We start from the raw sequence: 22,520 nt of genomic DNA on the forward strand, positions 1-22,520 counted from the left end.
AGTGTCATGTTTAAGAGGACTCTTTGGTCAGTTAAAAGGTCGCGTTTAAGAGGGTCGATAGTCAGGGAAAGGGTCACGTTTAAGAGGACTCGATGGTCAGGGAAAGGGTCATGTTTAATAGGACTCGATTAAGGGTCACATTTAAGAGGACTCGATGGTCAGGGAAAGGGTCATGTTTAAGAGGACTCGTTTGTCAGGGGAAAAGGTCACGTTTAAGAGGACTAGATGGTCAAGTTAAAGGGTCACGGTTAATAGGACTCGTTCGTCAGGGAAAGGGTCACGTTTATGAGGTCTTGATGATCAGGAAAAGGGTCACATTTACGAGGACTAGTTGGTCAGGGAAAGGGTCACGGTTAATAGGACTCGTTTGTCAGGGAAAAGGTCACGTTTGAGAGGACTCGATGTTCAGGGCAAGGGTCACATTTAAGAGGACTCAATGGTCAGGGGAAGGGTCACACTTAAGAGGTCTCGATGATCAGGGGAAGGGTCACATTTAAGAGGACTCGATGGTCAGGGAAAGGGTCATGTTTAATAGGACTCGATGGTCATGGAAAGGGTCACGTTTAATAGGACTCGATGGTCGGAGAAAGGGTCACGTTTAATCGGACTCGTTTGTCAGTTAAAGGGTCGCGTTTAAGAGGGTCGATAGTCAGGGGAAGGGTCATGTTTAATAGGACTCCTTGGGCAGGGAAAGGGTCACGTTTAAGAGGACTCGATGATCAGGGAAAGGGTCGCTTTTAAGAGCGTCGATGATCAGGGAAAGGGTCATGTTTAATAGGACTCGATGGTCAGGAAAGGGTCACGTTTAAGAGGGTCGATAGTCAGGGAAAGGGTCACGTTTAACAGGACTCGATGGTCAGGGAAAGGGTCACTTTTAAGAGGGTCGATAGTCAGGGGAAGGGTCATGTTGAATAGGACTCCTTGGGCAGGGAAAGGGTCACGTTTGAGAGGACTAGATGATCAGGGAAGGGGTCACGTTTAAGAGGAATCGATGATCAGGGGAAGGGTCATGTTTAATAGGACTCGGTGGTTAGGGAAAGGGTCACTTTTAAGAGGACTCGATGGTCAGGGAAAGGGTTACGTTTAAGAGGATTCGATGATCAGGGGAAGTGTCATGTTTTAATAGGACTCGTTGGTCAGGGAAAGTGTCACGTTTAATAGGAATCGATGGTCAGGGAAAGGGTTACGTTTAAGAGGACTCGATGGTCAGGGGAAGTGTCATGTTTAATAGGACTCGATGGTCAGGGAAAGGGTCACGTTTATGAGGATTCGATGGTCAGGGGAAGGGTCACGTTTAAGAGGACTCGATGATCAGGGAAACGGTCACGTTCAAGAGAACTCGATGATCAGGGGAAGGGTCACGTTTAACAGGACTCGATGGTCAGGGAAAAGGTCACGTTTATGGGGATTCGATGGTCAGGGGAAGGGTCATGTTTAATAGGACTCCTTGGTCAGGGAAAGGGTCACGATTAATAGGAATCGATGGTCAGGGAAAGGGTTACGTTTAAGAGGACTCGATGGTCAGGGGAAGTGTCATGTTAAATAGGACTCGATGGTCAGGGAAAGGGTCACGTTTATGAGGATTCGATGGTCAGGGGAAGGGTCACGTTTAAGAGGACTCGATGATCAGGGAAAAGGTCACGTTAAAGAGAACTCGATGATCAGGGGAAGGGTCACGTTTAACAGGACTCGATGGTCAGGGAAAAGGTCACGTTTATGAGGATTCGATGGTTAGGGGAAGGGTCACGTTTAAGAGGACTCGATGGTCAGGAAAAGGGTCACGTTTAAGGAAAAGGGTCACGTTTAAGAGGACTCGATGGTCAGGGAAAGGGTCACGTTTGAGAGGACTAGATTATCAGGGAAAAGGTCACGTTTAAGAGGACTCGATGGTCAGGGAAAGGGCCACGTTTAATAGGACTCGTTGATCAGGGAAAAGGTCACGTTTAAGAGGGCTAGATGATCAGGGGAAGGGTCACGTTTAATAGGACTCGATGATCAGGGAAAGGGTCACGTTTGAGAGGACTAGATGATCAGTGAAAGTGTCACGTTTAATAGGACTCGATGGTCAGGGAAAGGGTCACGTTTAAGAGGACTCGATGATCAGGGGAAGGGTCATGTTTAATAGGAGTCGATGGTCAGGGAAAGGGTCACTTTTAAGAGGACTCGATGATCAGGGGAAGGGTCATGTTTAATAGGAGTCGATGGTCAGGGAAAGGGTCACTTTTAAGAGGACTCGTTGGTCAGGGAAAGGGTTACGTTTAAGAGGACTCGATGGTTACTGCCTTTTTTAAGCTTTGTTGGTATCTGTAAGAAAAAGAGCTACAAGACAAAATTCCGAAATTTCAAAGCTAATATTAAGGCCATTTTTCTTTGCAAAATAAAAGTTTATAGCTTAAAACATCATATCTGAATATCTAAAGTAAATCTGACTGTTAATTTATTGACTACCCGGCCTCCTAAAGTAAGCTGCAGGTCTGAAGCTACTGGTCTGAAAAAAGGACGACATCGGATCTACCGTTTATTACGCTTTATGTGGTGCAATTTAAGGCCCACAGAAACTGTTTGTCTGTAATTTTATCTTCTGAATTATAAAATGGCAAGGTAAAGCCCATGCTTTTTCGTTCAAAAGTTCAAGTCGTTACATATAGCTAAGAAATGATGGTACTCTCCATGGCATTGCAGTAGGTGTAATATTCTCTCTCTCTCTCTCTCTCTCTCTCTCTCTCTCTCTCTCTCAGAATTCTGATTTGCTTTTCCTCTGGCAGATACAACATCCGGTGGAGAAATGTACGCCACAGTTGATAAAAGTCGTCAGAAACCAAAAGCTGGTGTAGTGAAGGATGACGTCACGACGAAACAAAATGGTATCTATCTATCTATCTATCTATCTATCTATCTATCTATCTATTAGGCATGGCAACGAGAACTCGACTATCGCTCGGTCACGCCGATCATCGGCTATAATTTTCTTAGTCGATTACTCGTTACAAAGTGAATATATTGTGAAAATATTGCTAATTTTTTTATCAACGCTGCAGTTTCTGTTGTACTAATGTAGATATCGGTTTTCTTTGCTCGACATGTTTGATCCGTAAGTTACGCTCTTTTCTATCGGTGTCCCTGGTGGATTTTTGAAGCGGCTAATGATTGACCTTTTTTGATTTACTTAGGCAGACATGTACTCGAGAATAATTTATGTTTCCTCTTATCAGTTATTTATTGGATTAGGTGTTTGTATAATCAAAAATTTAATCATATTAATTATCTCAATGCGTTTGTTTTTATAATTATTAATCTTTGATTGTTGATAAGGCACGGACAATGACTTACAGTGAAACAGGTCACATTTGATTTGCCAGTGAGCTCAATTATATGTAAGCGTCCCAATAAAAAGGAAAAGCCAGGACATTTTCTAACGGATATTTAGATAAAACACTTTTCAATTCATTTTAAATCATATACATTTAGTATATGTTATCATAAGTTTTTAATGTTCTCTAGTTGAAGATAAGATGTATATGGCAGTAGCATTATTTGATTTAAAAAGGACTCACGGTTTCTAATACTAGTAAATCATCGAGTACTCGACTATCGCTCGACTAAAGCCTCCGATTAATCGACTAAGCCAACCGAGTAAAATTGACATCCCTACTATCTATCTATCTTTATTTTATATTTTCAAATATTTATTTTATTACACAGAAGAAGAATGTATAGAGCCCGGCACAGAAGTGTATGCAGTTGTTGACAAGAACTTGAAGAGAAACAAAAGGGGCAAGTTACATTTATTTTATTCTCTTAGTGATAAGGTATGCTATGACGCGCTAATATGCTTGCATTTGTTACAATATACAGTAGCAAACGCATTAAATATCCGTTACTTGTAGGTGATGTTGGAGAGATGTCCAACGCGGCAAATGAGTCGGTAGAGGATAGCAACTTGTCAACTGCTCGGGCTTGCAAAACGGTAAGGCAAAAACAAAAATCCTCAAAAAGATGCTTTGTTAAGAGTATTATTTTAAATAATTTACATTTTTCAGTGTCTTTTCTGTGATAACACTACGAATCGATTTTGTAATGTTCAGTACAATTAATTTAAATGACGTATTGTTGGGGCGCAAGCGGGGTTTGCATAATAAAAAGAAATAAAAATCACATAAATCAGTGAATATTCTATTATTTAATCGTACAATTGCTGAAAATTATACAAATATAAGAAATAAGGGATCATTGAATATTATACGGTGATGATTTCGGTCGGGGCGTGATCAAATCTATCATAAAGCCTTTTCGGTCCATTCGGCCTTTATTGGATTCGACCACGCCCCTATCAAAATACTTTATTCCTTTATTCATGCATACTGTGTGCATAGTGTACCATTTACTTCAATTTCAATGTTTATTTTCTTATTTTCAATTCAATTCTTACGTGTTACCATGAAAGTGGGGGGTCATCTCCATGTTACAGTGTAAGTCAATTTTTTGTATGTAAATTTAAGAAAATTCTCTGCTGCACAATAAAGTGGGAAACTCCATGTATCAAAGTAGAAAAATTAAAATAGAACATCAAAGTAGGTCTTTGCTAATGACGAAGATAAATTTAAAAGATCTACATAAACGTGTTATAAGGCAGAAAATAACAAATGATAAATTACTGATGAATGGTTGAACATTTATTTTCTTTGAATTTTCTTTTGAGTGGACTAGATAATGTTATTGATTTATAAAAGTTGATAATTCATTAAATTTATTTTTTTATTAAAAAAAATTCATTCCTTAGAAAAACTACAATTGCATTCAATGTATTTCACCCCTGTTAAAAAACCGACGCTGAAAACTTTATGGACTTTCACACAACAAACATTGAGTTTCGCTTAAAACAATATTTTACCAACTTAGAAGAAAATTATTCTTTTATTTCCAAGAAACAAATCGAATATAGGAAACACAGTTTTCAATATCCTTTCATTCAAACTTTCATAACCACTCACATTCAACTATGTTTGAAGTTAGAATTATAGAATATTGGAATAAAAATGTACCTTATATATTGTTTTGAGATTAATTTTAATCAATGTAGAATTAATCTATATTGTAGAATAACGAAGGGTTGGTTTACATTGAGGTGGATTTTACTAACCAATCAAAACGTTCCAGAACAAATCAAGCCCCCGTTATCCACGGAGAGGACAATAGAACCGAGTACACCTTCGTGGATTTCTCCAAAAAGGCGCCACCTATCACTGACGCAGACGACAAAGAGGAAGATCAGGAGGAAAGTTAAATGCTCCGACAACATCTTTACATTACAAAATTATTTGACCGAAACATGCAATACTGTAAATTCCTAATTTAACGCGAGGAATTAATATCCGTGTAAAATCGAGAGAAGTGCCCTTCGCGGATTTTAAAATCTTGCCATTTCTGAGTGTTCAGTACTATATGAAATAAAGAGAAATGTTCCACGTTTGTGATTTTAAACTCTCGCGATTTGATACAAACCAGCGGGATCGCGGAATGAAAGTACTCGCGTAATATAAGGAATTTACAGTATACGAAATCCCTAAAGTAACATGTTTTTCGAAGTTTTTTGTTTCATTTTTTTATGTTTCTTGATTTATTATTTTCGCAACTTATTTTTTATTATTCAATTCATTTTTTTAATTTAACATGATTTTTTTTTCGAGATTTGTTTAATTTTGATTATGCCTTTTGTATGATAGTGTTATATATGTTAGATTTTAACTTTTACATTGCATTATATATATGCTAACATTATAAAAGGAATTTTTCTTACCATTGAATCAAATTACAAAATCAAAAATAAAATCAAAAAACTAAAAGAGTGTAACACGTTATACCGTGAATTACTTGTCAATGGTATTAATTTTTAGTTTGAGAATTTTGACAAACATTTTCAAGTTGTATCTGTAATTTACTAATTATATAAGTAAATACCTACTCTAAGGTAGCTTACATATATGTAACAAATTGTTTACATTGTTCTGAAATTTTGTCGGCTCCAAGTCGAACCCTGTATTATCAAAAGTACCAGGAATGCTGGTGTTCATGTTTGTATTTATTTACTGTTTTAAAAAGTGTTTTCATAAGAAACATTTACTGCATGCACACTGTATTTTTATAACCTTTTTATCAATGAAGCCATTTTAGTCAAAATGAAAATTACATTTTACGTGGCCTAGTTTAAGGAATAAGAAATCGTTCTTTTGATATTATGAGGTGATCAAATACGGTCGGGATGATCAAATCCAATAAAGCCGTCCGAAGGGCTTTATAATTGATTTGGTCACCCCGACCGTATGTAATCACCTCATAATATTCAAAAAATGATACCTTATTACTTAAATTTACATAAATTTTAGCAATTGTATGATTAAGATGAAATGTATTGAATAATACATGGCAAAATCGACTCGTTGTGTTATCACAAAGACACTGGAAAATGTAAATATTTACCTGCTGCAATACTGTCCTCTTTCACTCCTTTTCACTTTCACTTTCACTCCTGTTTCCTTCCGTATCTTAACTAACTTCTGGTGTAATGTAGTTACATGTAGTCTGCACTGCTCACTCTCAGTTCTCTTTTTTATTAAAACCGTTTATGCTTTCATGACTAATAAATTATAAAACATATGCTAACATCAATGAAACAGTGTTATTTACCACAAATAATCGGCCAGGTTAAAAATTGAATACAAATTTAGGTGTGGTGTTCTACCTATCAATAGAAACGGAACGATTTAGGGGGGGGGGAGGAACCGCTAGGCTATGTATTATATGCATGTTCTGTAGAAGCAAGAAAAGACGAATTTCATTTTTTTATTGCACTGTGCATCCTATTCAAAACCTAGAATCGAAATCTTTACTAGTATTGGCTTTAATACTGTAATCAATTACTTAATATGGCCGACTCAGACTGCACTGTTTTTCTCTTATCTAACTTTCCTAGACAAACTGCCAAATTCTTATATTCAGTTTTAATGTGCAGACAATCTATCCTATATGAAAAAAGCAATGTTAACTTATAATTACTTGTATTCATATTTATAAGGTGACATATAGGCCCGATGGGCCCGGTGTTTATTCATTAAGTTATAATATAACATACATTTTTCTATATTTGTTTAGAAAACACGTGTTGCTATAATAAATCACTTACTTATTTACTTACTTACTCTGTATTATGGAAGTCTTAAAAGTACATGTCTGGGAGCATATTAATATTATTATAATATTATTTTCCTATTAACCTTACATTCAAATGTTTTTAATGATAATGCAAGTACTTTCCAATTATATGTTTTGTTTTTTTAGTTTTAACCATATCTTTTTTTATTTGTAACTTACCATTTTCAATAAATAAAAAAGAGCAAATCTGAAATGATGTTATTTTTATAGGATCAAACTGTGACATGAAGTAATGTTATATCTACAGGATCAAACTGTAACCTGAAGTAATGTTATATCTACAGGATTAAACTGTAACCTGGGCTCTCCTCAGGAGGTCTCATAGCTGCATATTTGTATGTACATGTAGCTCTACAGGGAAATGCCAGGCAGATCTGCAGCTATACTCTGTCCCAAGATACTTTGGATTCACGTTTGGCTTAATTGTTTGATATTTATAAATATCTCAGGATCCAAACGATGTTCATTCAAAAGTATGAAAAATTTCCAAGATTTCTCAGTCAAAACGCCCCTGTTAGCTTATCAGGTTTCAATACAATGCTAAAATATGTGATGTCTACGGAGATTTTGCATTGCAGCAAGCCCGGATGATAACGTTGAAATATTGCGCGATGTATTCCGAGTGTATTCCGAATGGAGAAAAGATGTAAACATTCCCCATTATAAATCTCCGTAAGGAATCTGTTTTCGTTCCTGTGAATTTTTCCGAGTGAAAGATGATAATGTGTCAATGAAATTATCTTGGAAAATATCCCTTTCAACTATTTCAATTGCACTTCTTTCACAGGTAAGTGTAATTTTATTAAAAATCGTCCAAACGTGAATCCAAAATATCTTGGGACAGAGTATAGAGTTTTACATCTCTTGTGACCTTTACCACATAGAAAGAATATCAAAGAGTTCTGTGATTTGGGCAAATATCTTTTTTAAGAGCTCAAAAATGAGATAGAAAATATCCTCTCTTTTTTTTATTTGAGAATATCTCCTCCGTGATCCTGTTTTCAATTACATTCATCATTTCCGTTTTATCATTGTACAACTTATTTATGGATATACATTAAACCTATAAATCGCACGGTTCTTGGTAATATACAATATCAATTACACGATCGTGCTAGATCTAGAGTCGACATACCGTATTTTCTGTGATTATTTTTTTACTGCGGGTTGTATGATATATTCGCAAAAATGAAATATAATTATATAATTGAATGCTTTTCGTTGCAAACACAGCACTGACATGGACAGATGTATTAGCCACATTACAGGTCGAACTACAAATAATAAATTGTGTAACACATTTTTCTTGCACAGAAAACTGCATAAAATTATATGATATCACATATAAAGTTTTCTCAACAAATAAGACGGGAAATCAGGTTTATAACAGACTTAATATCACGATCATGTGACAACAGTCTATCTTACATATGATTGTGGAAAATAAAATATTGAAATAGTATTCAGTATATCCTGTACAGTTATTGCATCAATATCAACGCTTCCGAGTACTTTCGGTTCTTTGATTTTTACGATTTATACGAATAACATCGGGCTCGATATTCGTATTTCATCATGGAGACCAAGGAAGCTTGGCATTTGACACTCGTTGTATTTATTTGCTGGCTTGCTGTTTTTGTGCGTGCAGATGCTGAAGATGATATAGCATTTAGTGCAGGGGAGAGCGACACGACAAAATTTGGACAGGCAAAGTCTGTGAGGTATGTCTTCTTCCTGTATAGTTCAGACCACCATGTGAATTAGAAAAGAGAAAGGCCACGTCAACATCGTCTGAACCATGTGAACTACGGGCGCTGTTTAAGCACAGGCCTCTGAATTTCTATCAATAAGCCATTAAATGTAGGGGAAGAGAGAGATATATATACCCTATCTTTATAGGCCTCTGAATTTAGATAGGGTATATATCTCTATCTTCCCCTACATTTAATGGCTTATTGATAGAAATTCAGAGGCCTGTGGTTTAAGTTCGCGCTATTGTATAATAATACAGTAACACTGTTAATATTTTACAAAAGGGTGAACTTTTTTTGCGAGTGCATGTAGACTGAACTGAAGTGCATGTATGATCCCTAAGTTTGTGTAGAAATTAATCCGCTAACATACTGTTTGCCTATATACATGTAGTACTTTGAATCCTAGCATAATTTGGTTTTAATATGCCGGAATTGTTTGCCAGTAATTTTGTTTCAACAATTTCAGGGTATGAGTTTGCATAGAAATGCATTATTACCCCCTCTTCATCTTCACTAGTAAAGGGTCCAATTCGTTATTCTCGGGGTAATTGGACCCTTTGCTTACTAAGATGCCCCCTTTTCTTACGCTTTATTCTGTGTTTACTGGAATGAGCGTAATGCAGGGCATGCTCACCAATAAGGGAATTGATATAACACAAATACTACAATGCTTATGCAAACTGATTGGTTTTATGTGGAAACCTATTTCTCATTCAGATATTTACTGTATGATGTTAACCCAGGAGAGGGGTTTAATTTACGTCGTGATGTGTACATGAGAGTGACCAACCTCGTGAAGGAGCTGAACAAAGAAGAGCCGTGGGTGCTGGTCCTCCCACCCTGGGGCCGGCTATATCACTGGAAATCGCCCGACCTGGAGCAGATTAAGATTCCATGGTCAACTTTCTTTGATCTTCCCAGCTTACGGGAACATGTCCCTGTCATTGAGTTTGAAGAATATCTGAAGTGTATGTTATCTGCTCTATATATTGCATTTTTTAATATGTTATATCAGTTCTATAGCCTTCTGTTATTTGTTCGTTGTCCTTGAAAGTTGAAACAACCTAGCACAATACATGGTTCTCACCAGAAGAAAAATATTTGCACTTAGCATTTACACCTGGGATATTGATTATGATTTGCAATTTAGTTAAATAATTGAGAAATGAAATCAATGTAAAAGGAAAAAAAATACAGCAGATAATATCCCTTAAGTTTGAAGAAATGTTCAATTCTTTTTTACTTCACTATTTATCAAATAATTATGAGAATATACAATAGCACCCAATACCCTGACATATGATTAACATTGTTTTGATTTTGAGGATGAATCCACAGACACTTGCATGGTGTTATATATTTGTCTCATTATAATAAAATCTTACATGTATACGCTCTACCTAACGATACACAAAGATGTATTAGTAGGTAGAGGGTATAAACTGTATACAGAGAAATATTTGCCCCCATTTTATTTTTGCCCCTTTAATTTTGCCCTTGTTGTCAGCAGTTAAATTTAAGACTTGGTAAATTGTAATGTCTCAAAATTTCGCTCTTTAAACACAGCTATATCTTAGTAAATTCAAGACAGGGCAAAACTGTTTGCAAGGGAAGAAGGGCAAACATTGCATGGGGCAGAAATAACCCTGTATTCAGTATTGTTTATTATTAGAAAAATATAACGTTAGGTGCTTGTGGGTAAGTCTTGTATAATATGTATCCCCCTCTCTCAGCACTGTGATTATGATCTTTACTTTGTTGAAAGTGAAAGGGGAGCCAGTCATAGATTAGGTTTATTACCTTGCTTTGTTTGTAGTGAGGGGGGAGCCAGTCATTGATGAGGTTTATTACCTTGCTTTGTTTGTAGTGAGGGGGAGGCCAGTCATTGATGAGGTTTATTACATTGCTTTGTTTGTAGTGAGAGAGGAGCCAGTCATTGATGAGGTTTATTACCTTGCTTTGTTTGTAGTGAGAGGGGAGTCAGTCATTGATGAGGTTTATTGCCTTGCTTTGTTTGTAGTGAGAGGGGAGCCAGTCATTGATGAGGTTTATTACCTTGCTTTGTTTGTAGTGAGAGGGGAGTCAGTCATTGATGAGGTTTATGACATTGCTTTGTTTATAGTGAGAGGGGAGTCAGTCATTGATGAGGTTTATGACATTGCTTTGTTTATAGTGAGAGGGGAGTCAGTCATTGATGAGGTTTATTACCTTGCTTTGTTTGTAGTGAGAGGGGGAGCCAATCATTGATGAGGTTTATTACCTTGCTTTGTTTGTATGGAGAGGGGAGTCAGTCATTGATGAGGTTTATTACCTTGCTTTGTTTGTAGTGAGAGGGGAGTCAGTCATTGATGAGGTTTATGACATTGCTTTGTTTATAGTGAGAGGGGGAGCCAATCATTGATGAGGTTTATAACCTTGCTTTGTTTGTAGTGAGAGGGGGAGCCAGATATTGATGAGGTTTATAACCTTGCTTTGTTTGTATTGAGAGGGGAGCCAGTCATTGATGAGGTTTATAACCTTGCTTTGTTTGTATTGAGAGGGGAACCAGTCATGGATGAGGTTTATAACCTTTCTTTATTTGTAGTGAGAGGGGGGTCAGTCATTGATGAGGTTTATAACCTTGCTTTGTTTGTAGTGAGAGGGGAGTCAGTCATTGATGAGGTTTATGACATTGCTTTGTTTATAGTGAGAGGGGGAGCCAATCATTGATGAGGTTTATAACCTTGCTTTGTTTGTAGTGAGAGGGGGAGCCAGATATTGATGAGGTTTATAACCTTGCTTTGTTTGTATTGAGAGGGGAGCCAGTCATTGATGAGGTTTATAACCTTGCTTTGTTTGTATTGAGAGGGGAACCAGTCATGGATGAGGTTTATAACCTTTCTTTATTTGTAGTGAGAGGGGAGTCAGTCATTGATGAGGTTTATGACATTGCTTTGTTTATAGTGAGAGGGGAGTCAGTCATTGATGAGGTTTATTACCTTGCTTTGTTTGTAGTGAGAGGGGGAGCCAATCATTGATGAGGTTTATGACATTGCTTTGTTTATAGTGAGAGGGGAGTCAGTCATTGATGAGGTTTATTACATTGCTTTGTTTGTAGTGAGAGGGGAGGCAGTCATTGATGAGGTTTATTGCCTTGCTTTGTTTGTAGTGAGAGAGGAGCCAGTCATTGATGAGGTTTATTACCTTGCTTTGTTTGTAGTGAGAGGGGAGCCAGTCATTTATGAGGTTTATTACATTGCTTTGTTTGTAGTGAGAGGGGAGTCAGTCATTGATGAGGTTTATTACCTTGCTTTGTTTGTAGTGAGAGAGGAGACAGTCATTGATGAGGTTTATTACATTGCTTTGTTTGTAGTGAGAGAGGAGGCAGTCATTGATGAGGTTTATTACCTTGCTTTGTTTGTAGTGAGAGGGGAGTCAGTCATTGATGAGGTTTATTACCTTGCTTTGTTTGTAGTGAGAGGGGAGTCAGTCATTGATGAGGTTTATGACATTGCTTTGTTTATAGTGAGAGGGGGAGCCAATCATTGATGAGGTTTATAACCTTGCTTTGTTTGTAGTGAGAGGGGGAGCCAGATATTGATGAGGTTTATAACCTTGCTTTGTTTGTATTGAGAGGGGAGCCAGTCATTGATGAGGTTTATAACCTTGCTTTGTTTGTATTGAGAGGGGAACCAGTCATGGATGAGGTTTATAACCTTTCTTTATTTGTAGTGAGAGGGGGGTCAGTCATTGATGAGGTTTATAACCTTGCTTTGTTTGTAGTGAGAGGGGAGTCAGTCATTGATGAGGTTTATTACCTTGCTTTGTTTGTAGTGAGAGGGGAGTCAGTCATTGATGAGGTTTATTGCCTTGCTTTGTTTGTAGTGAGAGGGGAGTCAGTCATTGATGAGGTTTATGACATTGCTTTGTTTGTAGTGAGAGGGGAGTCAGTCATTGATGAGGTTTATTACCTTGCTTTGTTTGTAGTGAGAGGGGAGGCAGTCATTGATGAGGTTTATTACCTTGCTTTGTTTGTAGTGAGAGGGGAGTCAGTCATTGATGAGGTTTATTACATTGCTTTGTTTGTAGTGAGAGAGGAGACAGTCATTGATGAGGTTTATTACCTTGCTTTGTTTGTAGTGAGAGGGGAGTCAGTCATTGATGAGGTTTATAACCTTGCTTTGTTTGTAGTGAGAGGGGAGTCAGTCATTGATGAGGTTTATTACCTTGCTTTGTTTGTAGTGAGAGGGGAGCCAGTCATAGATGAGGTTAATTACCTTGCTTTGTTTGTATTGAGAGGGGGGTCAGTCATTGATGAGGTTTATAACCTTGCTTTGTTTGTAGTGAGAGGGGAGTCAGTCATTGATGAGGTTTATTACCTTGCTTTGTTTGTAGTGAGAGGGGAGCCAGTCATAGATGAGGTTAATTACCTTGCTTTGTTTGTATTGAGAGGGGAACCAGTCATTGATGAGGTTTATGACATTGCTTTGTTTGTATTGAGAGGGGAACCAGTCATGGATGAGGTTTATAACCTTTCTTTATTTGTAGTGAGAGGGGGGTCAGTCATTGATGAGGTTTATAACCTTGCTTTGTTTGTAGTGAGAGGGGAGCCAGTCATTGATGAGGTTTATAACCTTGCTTTGTTTGTATTGAGAGGGGAACCAGTCATGGATGAGGTTTATAACCTTTCTTTATTTGTAGTGAGAGGGGGGTCAGTCATTGATGAGGTTTATAACCTTGCTTTGTTTGTAGTGAGAGGGGAGTCAGTCATTGATGAGGTTTATGACATTGCTTTGTTTATAGTGAGAGGGGGAGCCAATCATTGATGAGGTTTATAACCTTGCTTTGTTTGTAGTGAGAGGGGGAGCCAGATATTGATGAGGTTTATAACCTTGCTTTGTTTGTATTGAGAGGGGAGCCAGTCATTGATGAGGTTTATAACCTTGCTTTGTTTGTATTGAGAGGGGAACCAGTCATGGATGAGGTTTATAACCTTTCTTTATTTGTAGTGAGAGGGGGGTCAGTCATTGATGAGGTTTATAACCTTGCTTTGTTTGTAGTGAGAGGGGAGTCAGTCATTGATGAGGTTTATTACCTTGCTTTGTTTGTAGTGAGAGGGGAGTCAGTCATTGATGAGGTTTATTGCCTTGCTTTGTTTGTAGTGAGAGGGGAGTCAGTCATTGATGAGGTTTATGACATTGCTTTGTTTGTAGTGAGAGGGGAGTCAGTCATTGATGAGGTTTATTACCTTGCTTTGTTTGTAGTGAGAGGGGAGGCAGTCATTGATGAGGTTTATTACCTTGCTTTGTTTGTAGTGAGAGGGGAGCCAGTCATAGATGAGGTTAATTACCTTGCTTTGTTTGTAGTGAGAGGGGAGTCAGTCATTGATGAGGTTTATTACATTGCTTTGTTTGTAGTGAGAGGGGAGTCAGTCATTGATGAGGTTTATGACATTGCTTTGTTTGTAGTGAGAGGGGAGTCAGTCATTGATGAGGATTATTACCTTGCTTTGTTTGTAGTGAGAGGGGAGCCAGTCATAGATGAGGTTTATTACCTGCAAGGGTTTAAGGGAGGCTGGACTAAGTGGGAGGAAAAGATGAACATCACCGAGTGTAATGAGGGAACAGGGTTTGTGCAGGCAAGTAATTTAAAAATGATAGAGATTGGCATTGATTTTACATTAACTTAGGATTTGCAAAAAAACTTTAAGGCCTGAGAGATAGTTATCATGACTCTAATCATCTGACAATTCACATTTATTTAAACAATGAAATGCTTTCTTTTCTGATTCATTTGGGATATGAGGTTAGCGACATTGCAGGAAAAATACATAACCCGCGTCAGCGAGTTATGTTAATTTTTCCGGCAATGATCGCTACCTTCATAACCCGCATGAATCATAAAAGAAAGCATTTTATTGTTTATATTTACATTTTCTTTAACTAATTAATAAATTGATTATGAAAAGTTAGTAAAATTCACTTAATTACTGTTAAGTACATAAGTGCGTTAGCTGAAAGAAACAGCCAAATTGTCTCCTCTGAGACTTTGAGTCTGGCATCATCAAGATTATTTCGTGCAGTCCGTGATTTTACTAAGGTCGCTGTAGGTTCAGACCAATCAATAAACAGGGCGTGTCAATTTCAGTCCTGTCACTTTCGGCCGCTGTAGATTTCGACCAATCGATAAATGGGGCGTGTAGATTTCAGTCAGGCTGTTTCTATACAGCTATGAATTAACTATAACTTTCCGTAAGAAATAGAGGAAATTATACTTGGTAGATGTACCGTAAATAAATGTTTATCACAAACTGCAAAGTCATTTTCAATATGACGAGCAAATGCTTTTTATCAAAATACATGAAAAAATATTAATTCTTATAGAATACAAATCTTTGTTTGTTTTCAATTTGATCTTAATTTTTTTATTTACTATAATAAAGTGAAGAATAAAAGGAAATATTCTTGTTGTGTGACAAAATTGTTGGTTTATTTTTTGTAAAGGATGAGGAGGGAAATTGGTACAGCTGGTTTTTTGGGTATGAAGAAGTGTATGCCAAGAAGTTTGCCTGTTTGTCCTATATGGGGCATGCCACATTCATAAAGCCGTTCCTACTGAAAAATACCACTGGCAGGTAAAGTACTCACTATCGAATGAGTAGTGATTGTAATTACAAAGAAATGTCTAACTCATCATGTTGAGAGGTGCTTCAAGACAACTGATCATTTGGTGGTTTGTGGTCAACCCCACTCTATGTGTTTTCATACTGTGAAATATACTCTCCAAATTATATATGTTACATTTATTTGCTAATTAAAGAAAATATGTTCCATAGTCATAAAAGAGTTCAACATTTAGAAAGTAATACAATTAACAAATTTTCTTTTGGATTGAAAGTGTGTACAAAACATTTATAAGATTGTAATTGAATGTGCTAAAAATATAATACTAGTTGCATGTGTAGTTCAGATTAGTATTATAGGGTTTTATAATTTGAAAGGACAACAATTGTACTATTCCCTTACCAAAATAAAACCCTAAATGTAGCCTCTCTAATCTGTCTGATGTCACATTATTTTGGATTAAATTTCTAGGTGTGTAATGCTTCCCCGGGCCGAGGTCCTTTTACATGATCACTTTGGGAACAGTGAATATTGGAAAGTGAGTAATGGCCACTCGTAGCTAGATTTTTAGTTGGTGCCCCGCTAGCTCGATACATTCAAAATTCCTATTGGTTTCAATGTGTATGCATGCGTATGCTGTTCTTAGCGTAGTGTTTCAGTACTGCATGTCACAAGGATTTTGGACTTCGATGGGGCTGTATTTGAGTTTTACTGTAATTTATGCATTAGTCAATCCTTCAGTAACTGTTATATTTGTACATGACTGCATATAAATATGTTTCTTTAGAGTGTTTCTCATGTATGAGTCCAGTTGAAGGCTTGACTGTGGAAGGGTGTTTGGAGGAGCAATTTTTTTCACCAGATAGGTACATGGTGTTAGCTCACTACAGCCAATTAAAGATTTAGGGGAGCAAAATTTTTTATCACAGCTATCTAATGCCTCATTGTATGGAATTTTACTCATGAATGCCGAAATAAATTAGAGTAAAAAAAACCTGCCAATCTGGCAATCTCCTAGTCATAGGAATGCACCAGGGAAAATAGTAAAATGATACATGTAGGTTTATCAATGAAACAGTATGCTTATCTTTGGACAGCTGATATCTATGATACATTGGTATACATGTACATGTATACTGATTGCAAGTTTGTTTTTCCATTTGGAATATCACTCAAACAATCCATTATTTTATTTGAATCAAAATGTAACAATTTGCTTTTTGATTTGAACATTTGTATTTAGTTCAGTTTACTTAGGAAGGACAGAGAAACTAACCCATGGCTTTTATGGAGAGCATAGCTCCCAGTACTGGAGTGTAAGTGGGTGTGTCCTTGAGTGCGTGTGTCCTGAGGTGTAAACATTTCTTTTCTCTAGACCCTCTGTGGTAACTGCGGTACTGCTCTTTTACAGGGCAAAATGACATAGTTTGGTGAAATATGACAACAATTGTTTCAATTTCATCATTTAATTATATACATACTAAAATTTCGGCAAGGTATATCAATTTGCCCTGCAAGAGAGCAGTACCACAGTTATCGGGTGGAGGGTCTCTCCTCCATCTCTGTACCTACCAAGTTTTCAGAGGATGTCCATGTGAAATCCAGTCAGTGTGTAGCACATTGAATTTCTCGGTACTAAAGAGAGTAATGCATTGTTTATCATTTATTCATTTTCAACCTCTTATTAATGTAATGTATAGAATCTCTAGTAAATGTTATATTATAAAGGGCAGGTAACTCTTACCTGACCACAATCTAATTAAAATTAGATGTTAGGTCTGCTCACTTACTCACTACACAAATGACTAAGCAAGTGGATCTAACATCTAATGTAAATTAGATTGACCCGACCATAAATATTTGGTTGAATATATTAAGAAAATACATGACTGTATGAATACATTTTGATAAAACAATATTATCCAGATATTTGGTGGGAACTGTTTTGCCATGTTCCATTATATTGCAGGGGTTTCCTGGAGTTCCCTGGTGTTTCACGTGGACAGCTTCTAGATGCAGATATCGTTTTCCTTACTCCATAGACATTTTCTGATATCATTTGTCTGATAAGCACTGTAAATCACTGATAATTGTGTCCTATGGTTATAATGAAGTAATCATTATAATCTCACCTTAAGTTCTTTTCATTATTTACATCCGCTTAGCTGCAATTTGGTACATGTAATGACAAAACAAACCATATATAGTTAGTATGTGTATACATATGGAGTCTTATTTCTTGATTAGATTAAAACCCAAGTTTATGTACAATATTAGTGTTCTAAGTACATATGTAATAAAATTATAATGAACTATATTCACAAGTATTTAGCATTTGTCAAAGCAAATCAATTCACTGAACACTGTAATTCAAAGTTTATCCCAGTCTTCTAATCTCCCCGTCTTCCTCTCTGTAAACAGGCCAGAAGAAGCATGGTGTTTGCCAAACACCTGAGAGACATCGGAGATGAGTTCCGGCGGGAAAACCTTGACTCCACAGATCCCGAGGATAAAACGGAGTTGGAGGACTGGACCAAGATGAAGGTACCGGTCACCACATATCCTGTCATATAACATACAGCATGTCCTGTCATATAACAAATAGCGTGTCCTGTCATATAACATACAGCATGTCCTGTCATATAACATACAGCATGTCCTGTCATATAACATACAGCATGTCCTGTTATATAACATACAGCGTGTCCTGTCATATAACATACAGCGTGGCCTGTCATATAACATACAGAATGGCCTGTCATATAACATACAGCATGTCCTGTCATATAACATACAGCATGTCCTGTCATATAACATACAGCATGTCCTGTCATATAACATACAGCGTGTCCTGTCATATAACATACAGCGTGGCCTGTCATATAACATACAGCATGTCCTGTCATATAACATACAGCGTGGCCTGTCATATAACATACAGCCTGTCCTGTCATATAACATACAGCGTGTCCTGTCATATAACATACAGCGTGTCCTGTCATATAACATACAGCATGGCCTGTCATATAACATACAGCGTGTCCTGTCATATAACATACAGCGTGGCCTGTCATATAACATATAGTGTGTCCTGTCATATAACATACAGCATGTCCTGTCATATAACATAAAGCATGTTCTGTCATATAACATACAGCATGTCCTGTCATATAACATACAGCATGTCATGTCATATAACATTCAGCATGTCCTGTCATATAACATACAGAATGTCCTGTCATATAACATACAGCATGTCCTGGCATATAACATACAGCATGTCCAGTCATATAACATACAGCATGTCCTGTCATATAACATACAGCGTGTCCTGTTATATAACATACAGCGTGTCCTGTCATATAACATACAGCGTGGCCTGTCATATGACATACAGCGTGGCCTGTCATATAACATACAGCAAGTCCTGTTATATAACATACAGCGTGTCCTGTCATATAACATACAGCGTGTCCTGTCATATAACATACAGCGTGTCCTGTCATATAACATACATCATGTCCTGTCATATAACATACAGCGTGTCCTGTCATTTAAACATACAGCGTGTCCTGTCATATAACATACAGCATGTCCTGTCATATAACATACAGTGTGGCCTGTCATATAACATACAGCATGTCCTGTCATATAACATACAGCATGTCCTGTCATATAACATACAGCGTGGCCTGTCATATAACATACAGCATGTCCTGTCATAAAACATACAGCATGTCCTGTCATATAACATATAGCGTATCCTGTCATATAACATACAGCATGTCCTGTCATAAAACATACAGCGTGTCCTGTCATATAACATACAGCATGTTCTGTCATATAACATACAGCATGTCCTGTCATATAACATACAGTGTGTCCTGTCATATAACATACAGCATGTCCTGTCATATAACATACAGCATGTCCTGTCATATTACATACAGCATGTCCTGTCATATAACATACAGCATGTCCTGTCATATAACATACAGCATGTCCTGTCATATAACATACAGCATGTCCTGTCATATAACATACAGCGTGTTCTGTCATATAACATACAGCATACCAGGGTGACTCTGTGTTATGTATTATACAGAACTTTGGAGAGGACACTCAAGTTCTTTAACTTGTGTCCAATGTGGATAAAAACTGATTAACAATGTACACAATAGTACAAGTCTAGTGTACATTTATACTTCTTCATAGTCATATGATATTTTATTTAAGTAGTTGCAGCATTCCCTACAAAGCATATAAATAACAACAAAAATTTCAAAATGTTGATACCCTTTTTTCTTGTATTTGCAAATGTATTTGTGAGCCATAAGAATTTGTTGTTTGTTTAGAAGTGAAGTGTTAAAGACAATGTGAAATCAAAACCCTGCCCATGGTTACGATTTATACAGACATTTTTGTATAATTTATTTAATAATTTGTCTTGTTTCTACCCCAGAGGAACCATGGTGATGCTGTAGGGGGCCCCTATGTAGGCGTCCACTTACGGAGAAGGGACTACCTGTATGCCAGGGAGGGAAACCTACCCTCATTGAAGGGGGCCGCCAAACAAATCAAGAAAATACTCAAAAAGTACAACCTTCAGAAGGTCTTTGTAGCCACGGACGCTCCCAGTGAAGGTAGGCTCGAGTAAAACTAGGAGGACTTTGAATATATATTAGATGTTATTATTCATAAGTAAGGGGCATTTATTCAAGGACCGGTTCATGGGGGGAAATAGGGGGATGATAATGTTCTTTTGAAACGACATGAACTTTTCTTGAATGTCAATAACAGTTGGTCTACATATAGCTGACTGTTTGTCTATGTCTCTACATTAGTTTGTTCAAATACGAGTACTTGCTTAAGTTCTAATTAGCATCATTGATTCAACTTTTGAAATGTTACCTTTGTTTCAGAATTTGAAGAATTCAAGAACTATTTCAAGAAATCAAAAGTTTACAGATTTGTTCCATCTAAGGAAATTAAGGAGAAATACAAGGATGGAGGGGTTGCGATTATAGATCAGTGGATTGCGGCCCATGCAAGGTACAACTCTAAAGCATTTAACCAAAAAAACCTGTGGTTGTTTTGACAACTCTATGTGCATTCACTTTATGTGTGTTCATACTGTTCTAAACAAATGTTTCTGTTTTACATTATTGTTAAGTTCCTTTTACCTCCCTTTTTACATAATACATTTTTTGAACGTAATTATAAGGAAATATTTGATGTGCTATGAAGAGAAAAATAAATTTATTTAGAAAATATTAACTGACCCAGATATTGCCATACAGAATGAGTTGACATCAAGTTACTGTGAAAAACACAAACTGTTTGAATGTCAGATTGAATTTTTTGATGATAAATATTTCAATTTGAACTTTTATTTTTCAGGTATTTTATTGGTAGCTATGAATCTACTTTTTCCTTCCGTATCCAAGAGGAGCGAGAGATTCTTGGATTTGACCCTGACACGACCTTCAATAGACTCTGTCCAGACAATGATTCTGACTGTGAGAAACCGTCTATATGGAAGATAGTCTACTAAGGGTCCTAGGCATTTATATAATTCCAAAGTGTTCAGAGCTTTATCTTTTTAGTCTTTGAGATGAAAACATACTGTTATGGTATTATTGTTTTATTTGATGGGAGCTTTAGGTTTCAAATCCTCAATAATTATATAAGTTTTTTATTCTTAGAGATGATATCAAATTGTTATGGCTTTGGTGTTTTATTTGACATGTTTGTATATGTTTAAAACCTTTTGTGTTAGTTGTGTTTAATTTGTAAAACAATCTTGTCACACAGATTTTTATGAAGACTGTGTGTAAAATGAATATTAGATCTTGAAATCCACATCTACAATGAATACTGGGATTTGTAGTTAGAATGTTCCCAGATTGATGTCTGACTTATATAAATACAGTAAAACTTGATCTTACCAAACATGGATGTAATGAAATTAGAGCTCTAGTGAATAACTCTGCAGTTCCTCTCAAATGTTAATCATATACCGGGTAAATGTTTTCAAACAGGAATATGTTGGTTATGTTTAAAACAATGTTTTTTTTTTCAATCCCTTTACTGTCAAAGTCGCTGAAATCTTCCATATTATAAAAGAGATATTTTTATGCAATTACATCACTATGCAAAACCTGTCTGATAATCATATCTTGGTGATTTTGTTCATTATTGTCATTGTGTTGTGTTGTCAGTGATGTATATGTATGTTTGATGATTATGTAATGGTGGGGAATGGAGAATGGACGCTGAGCAAAATGTATGAATGTACAATGTATCTAATTAGGAATGAAATAGAAATTCTCTGATTTTTTTGTTTTGATGAATGGCTTATGCACACTTCACTTGTATTGCAGCATTTCATCCTCTTGTGGGTGGATTCACCCTAGTTCGATATTTTTGATTTACCAATCAGTAGATCTTCTCTGTTTCTTGGATGCTGAGGTATATGTATTAGTAATGTGTTTCTTGGATGCTGGGGTACATGTATTCATTTGATAATTATGCTGAAAGTACACAGGGTTTAATTCATCTCCATTTTATTTATGTATTTCCATTTGTCACAAATTCTGTTTTTAATATGATCTACATTATTGTTATTATACAACTTTAATAAAAATTCACGAAAAGACAACGTATTTATTTCCTTGTTTACTGAATTTCACAAAGTCGAATTTATGGGCCATCAGGACACTGCACGCGAACTAGACAAGTTACCGACTAGACAAGTTACTGATAAACCTCAGGTTTAATTTCACTTGAGGTAAAATGATATGCAACAAAATACTTCGATTATCTGTTTGTGATTACAATATTTTATGCTTTTATAGAGCTATGATCTTCCCTATAAAGACTTTAAATTTGAAATATTGTATATAGAAAGTAATAATGATAAGGAGACATTTAATTATTTTAGCATCGGGAGGCG

General features: G+C 36.5%; 1 protein-coding gene across 3 annotated transcripts; it reads left to right on the forward strand.

Annotated features, from left to right (window-relative positions):
* The first annotated feature begins 8,754 nt into the window (after window positions 1-8,754).
* LOC128162420 (GDP-fucose protein O-fucosyltransferase 2-like) lies at window positions 8,755-22,221 on the forward strand. Of its 3 annotated transcripts, none has more exons than XM_052825632.1 (10): window positions 8,755-8,930; window positions 9,681-9,931; window positions 10,984-11,009; window positions 14,488-14,580; window positions 15,446-15,576; window positions 16,037-16,103; window positions 17,987-18,109; window positions 20,028-20,208; window positions 20,488-20,617; window positions 20,966-22,221. In XM_052825632.1, the coding sequence occupies exons 1-10, from the start codon at window positions 8,785-8,787 to the stop codon at window positions 21,117-21,119; spliced, it is 1,302 nt and encodes a 433-aa protein (XP_052681592.1). In that variant the 5' UTR covers window positions 8,755-8,784; the 3' UTR covers window positions 21,120-22,221. The 3 variants fall into 3 exon arrangements, with proteins under 3 accessions (XP_052681592.1, XP_052681601.1, XP_052681588.1); XM_052825641.1 differs by lacking the exon at window positions 10,984-11,009 and adding an exon at window positions 13,542-13,567; XM_052825628.1 differs by lacking the exon at window positions 10,984-11,009 and having other exon boundaries at window positions 14,462-14,580.
* The last annotated feature ends 299 nt before the right edge of the window (window positions 22,222-22,520 follow it).

The sequence above is a fragment of the Crassostrea angulata genome, chromosome 1, assembly GCF_025612915.1.
Source record: "Crassostrea angulata isolate pt1a10 chromosome 1, ASM2561291v2, whole genome shotgun sequence".
Lineage (NCBI taxonomy): Eukaryota > Metazoa > Mollusca > Bivalvia > Ostreida > Ostreidae > Magallana > Magallana angulata.

Bases quoted from the DNA above. Each gene is read 5' to 3' on its own strand.
- LOC128162420 (XM_052825632.1), top strand. From the start codon at position 8,785: ATGGAGACCAAGGAAGCTTGGCATTTGACACTCGTTGTATTTATTTGC. The intron at 14,581-15,445 runs GCAAGTAATTTA...TTTTTTGTAAAG, and splicing joins AGGGAACAGGGTTTGTGCAG to GATGAGGAGGGAAATTGGTA. The intron at 20,618-20,965 runs GTACAACTCTAA...TTTATTTTTCAG, and splicing joins TGGATTGCGGCCCATGCAAG to GTATTTTATTGGTAGCTATG.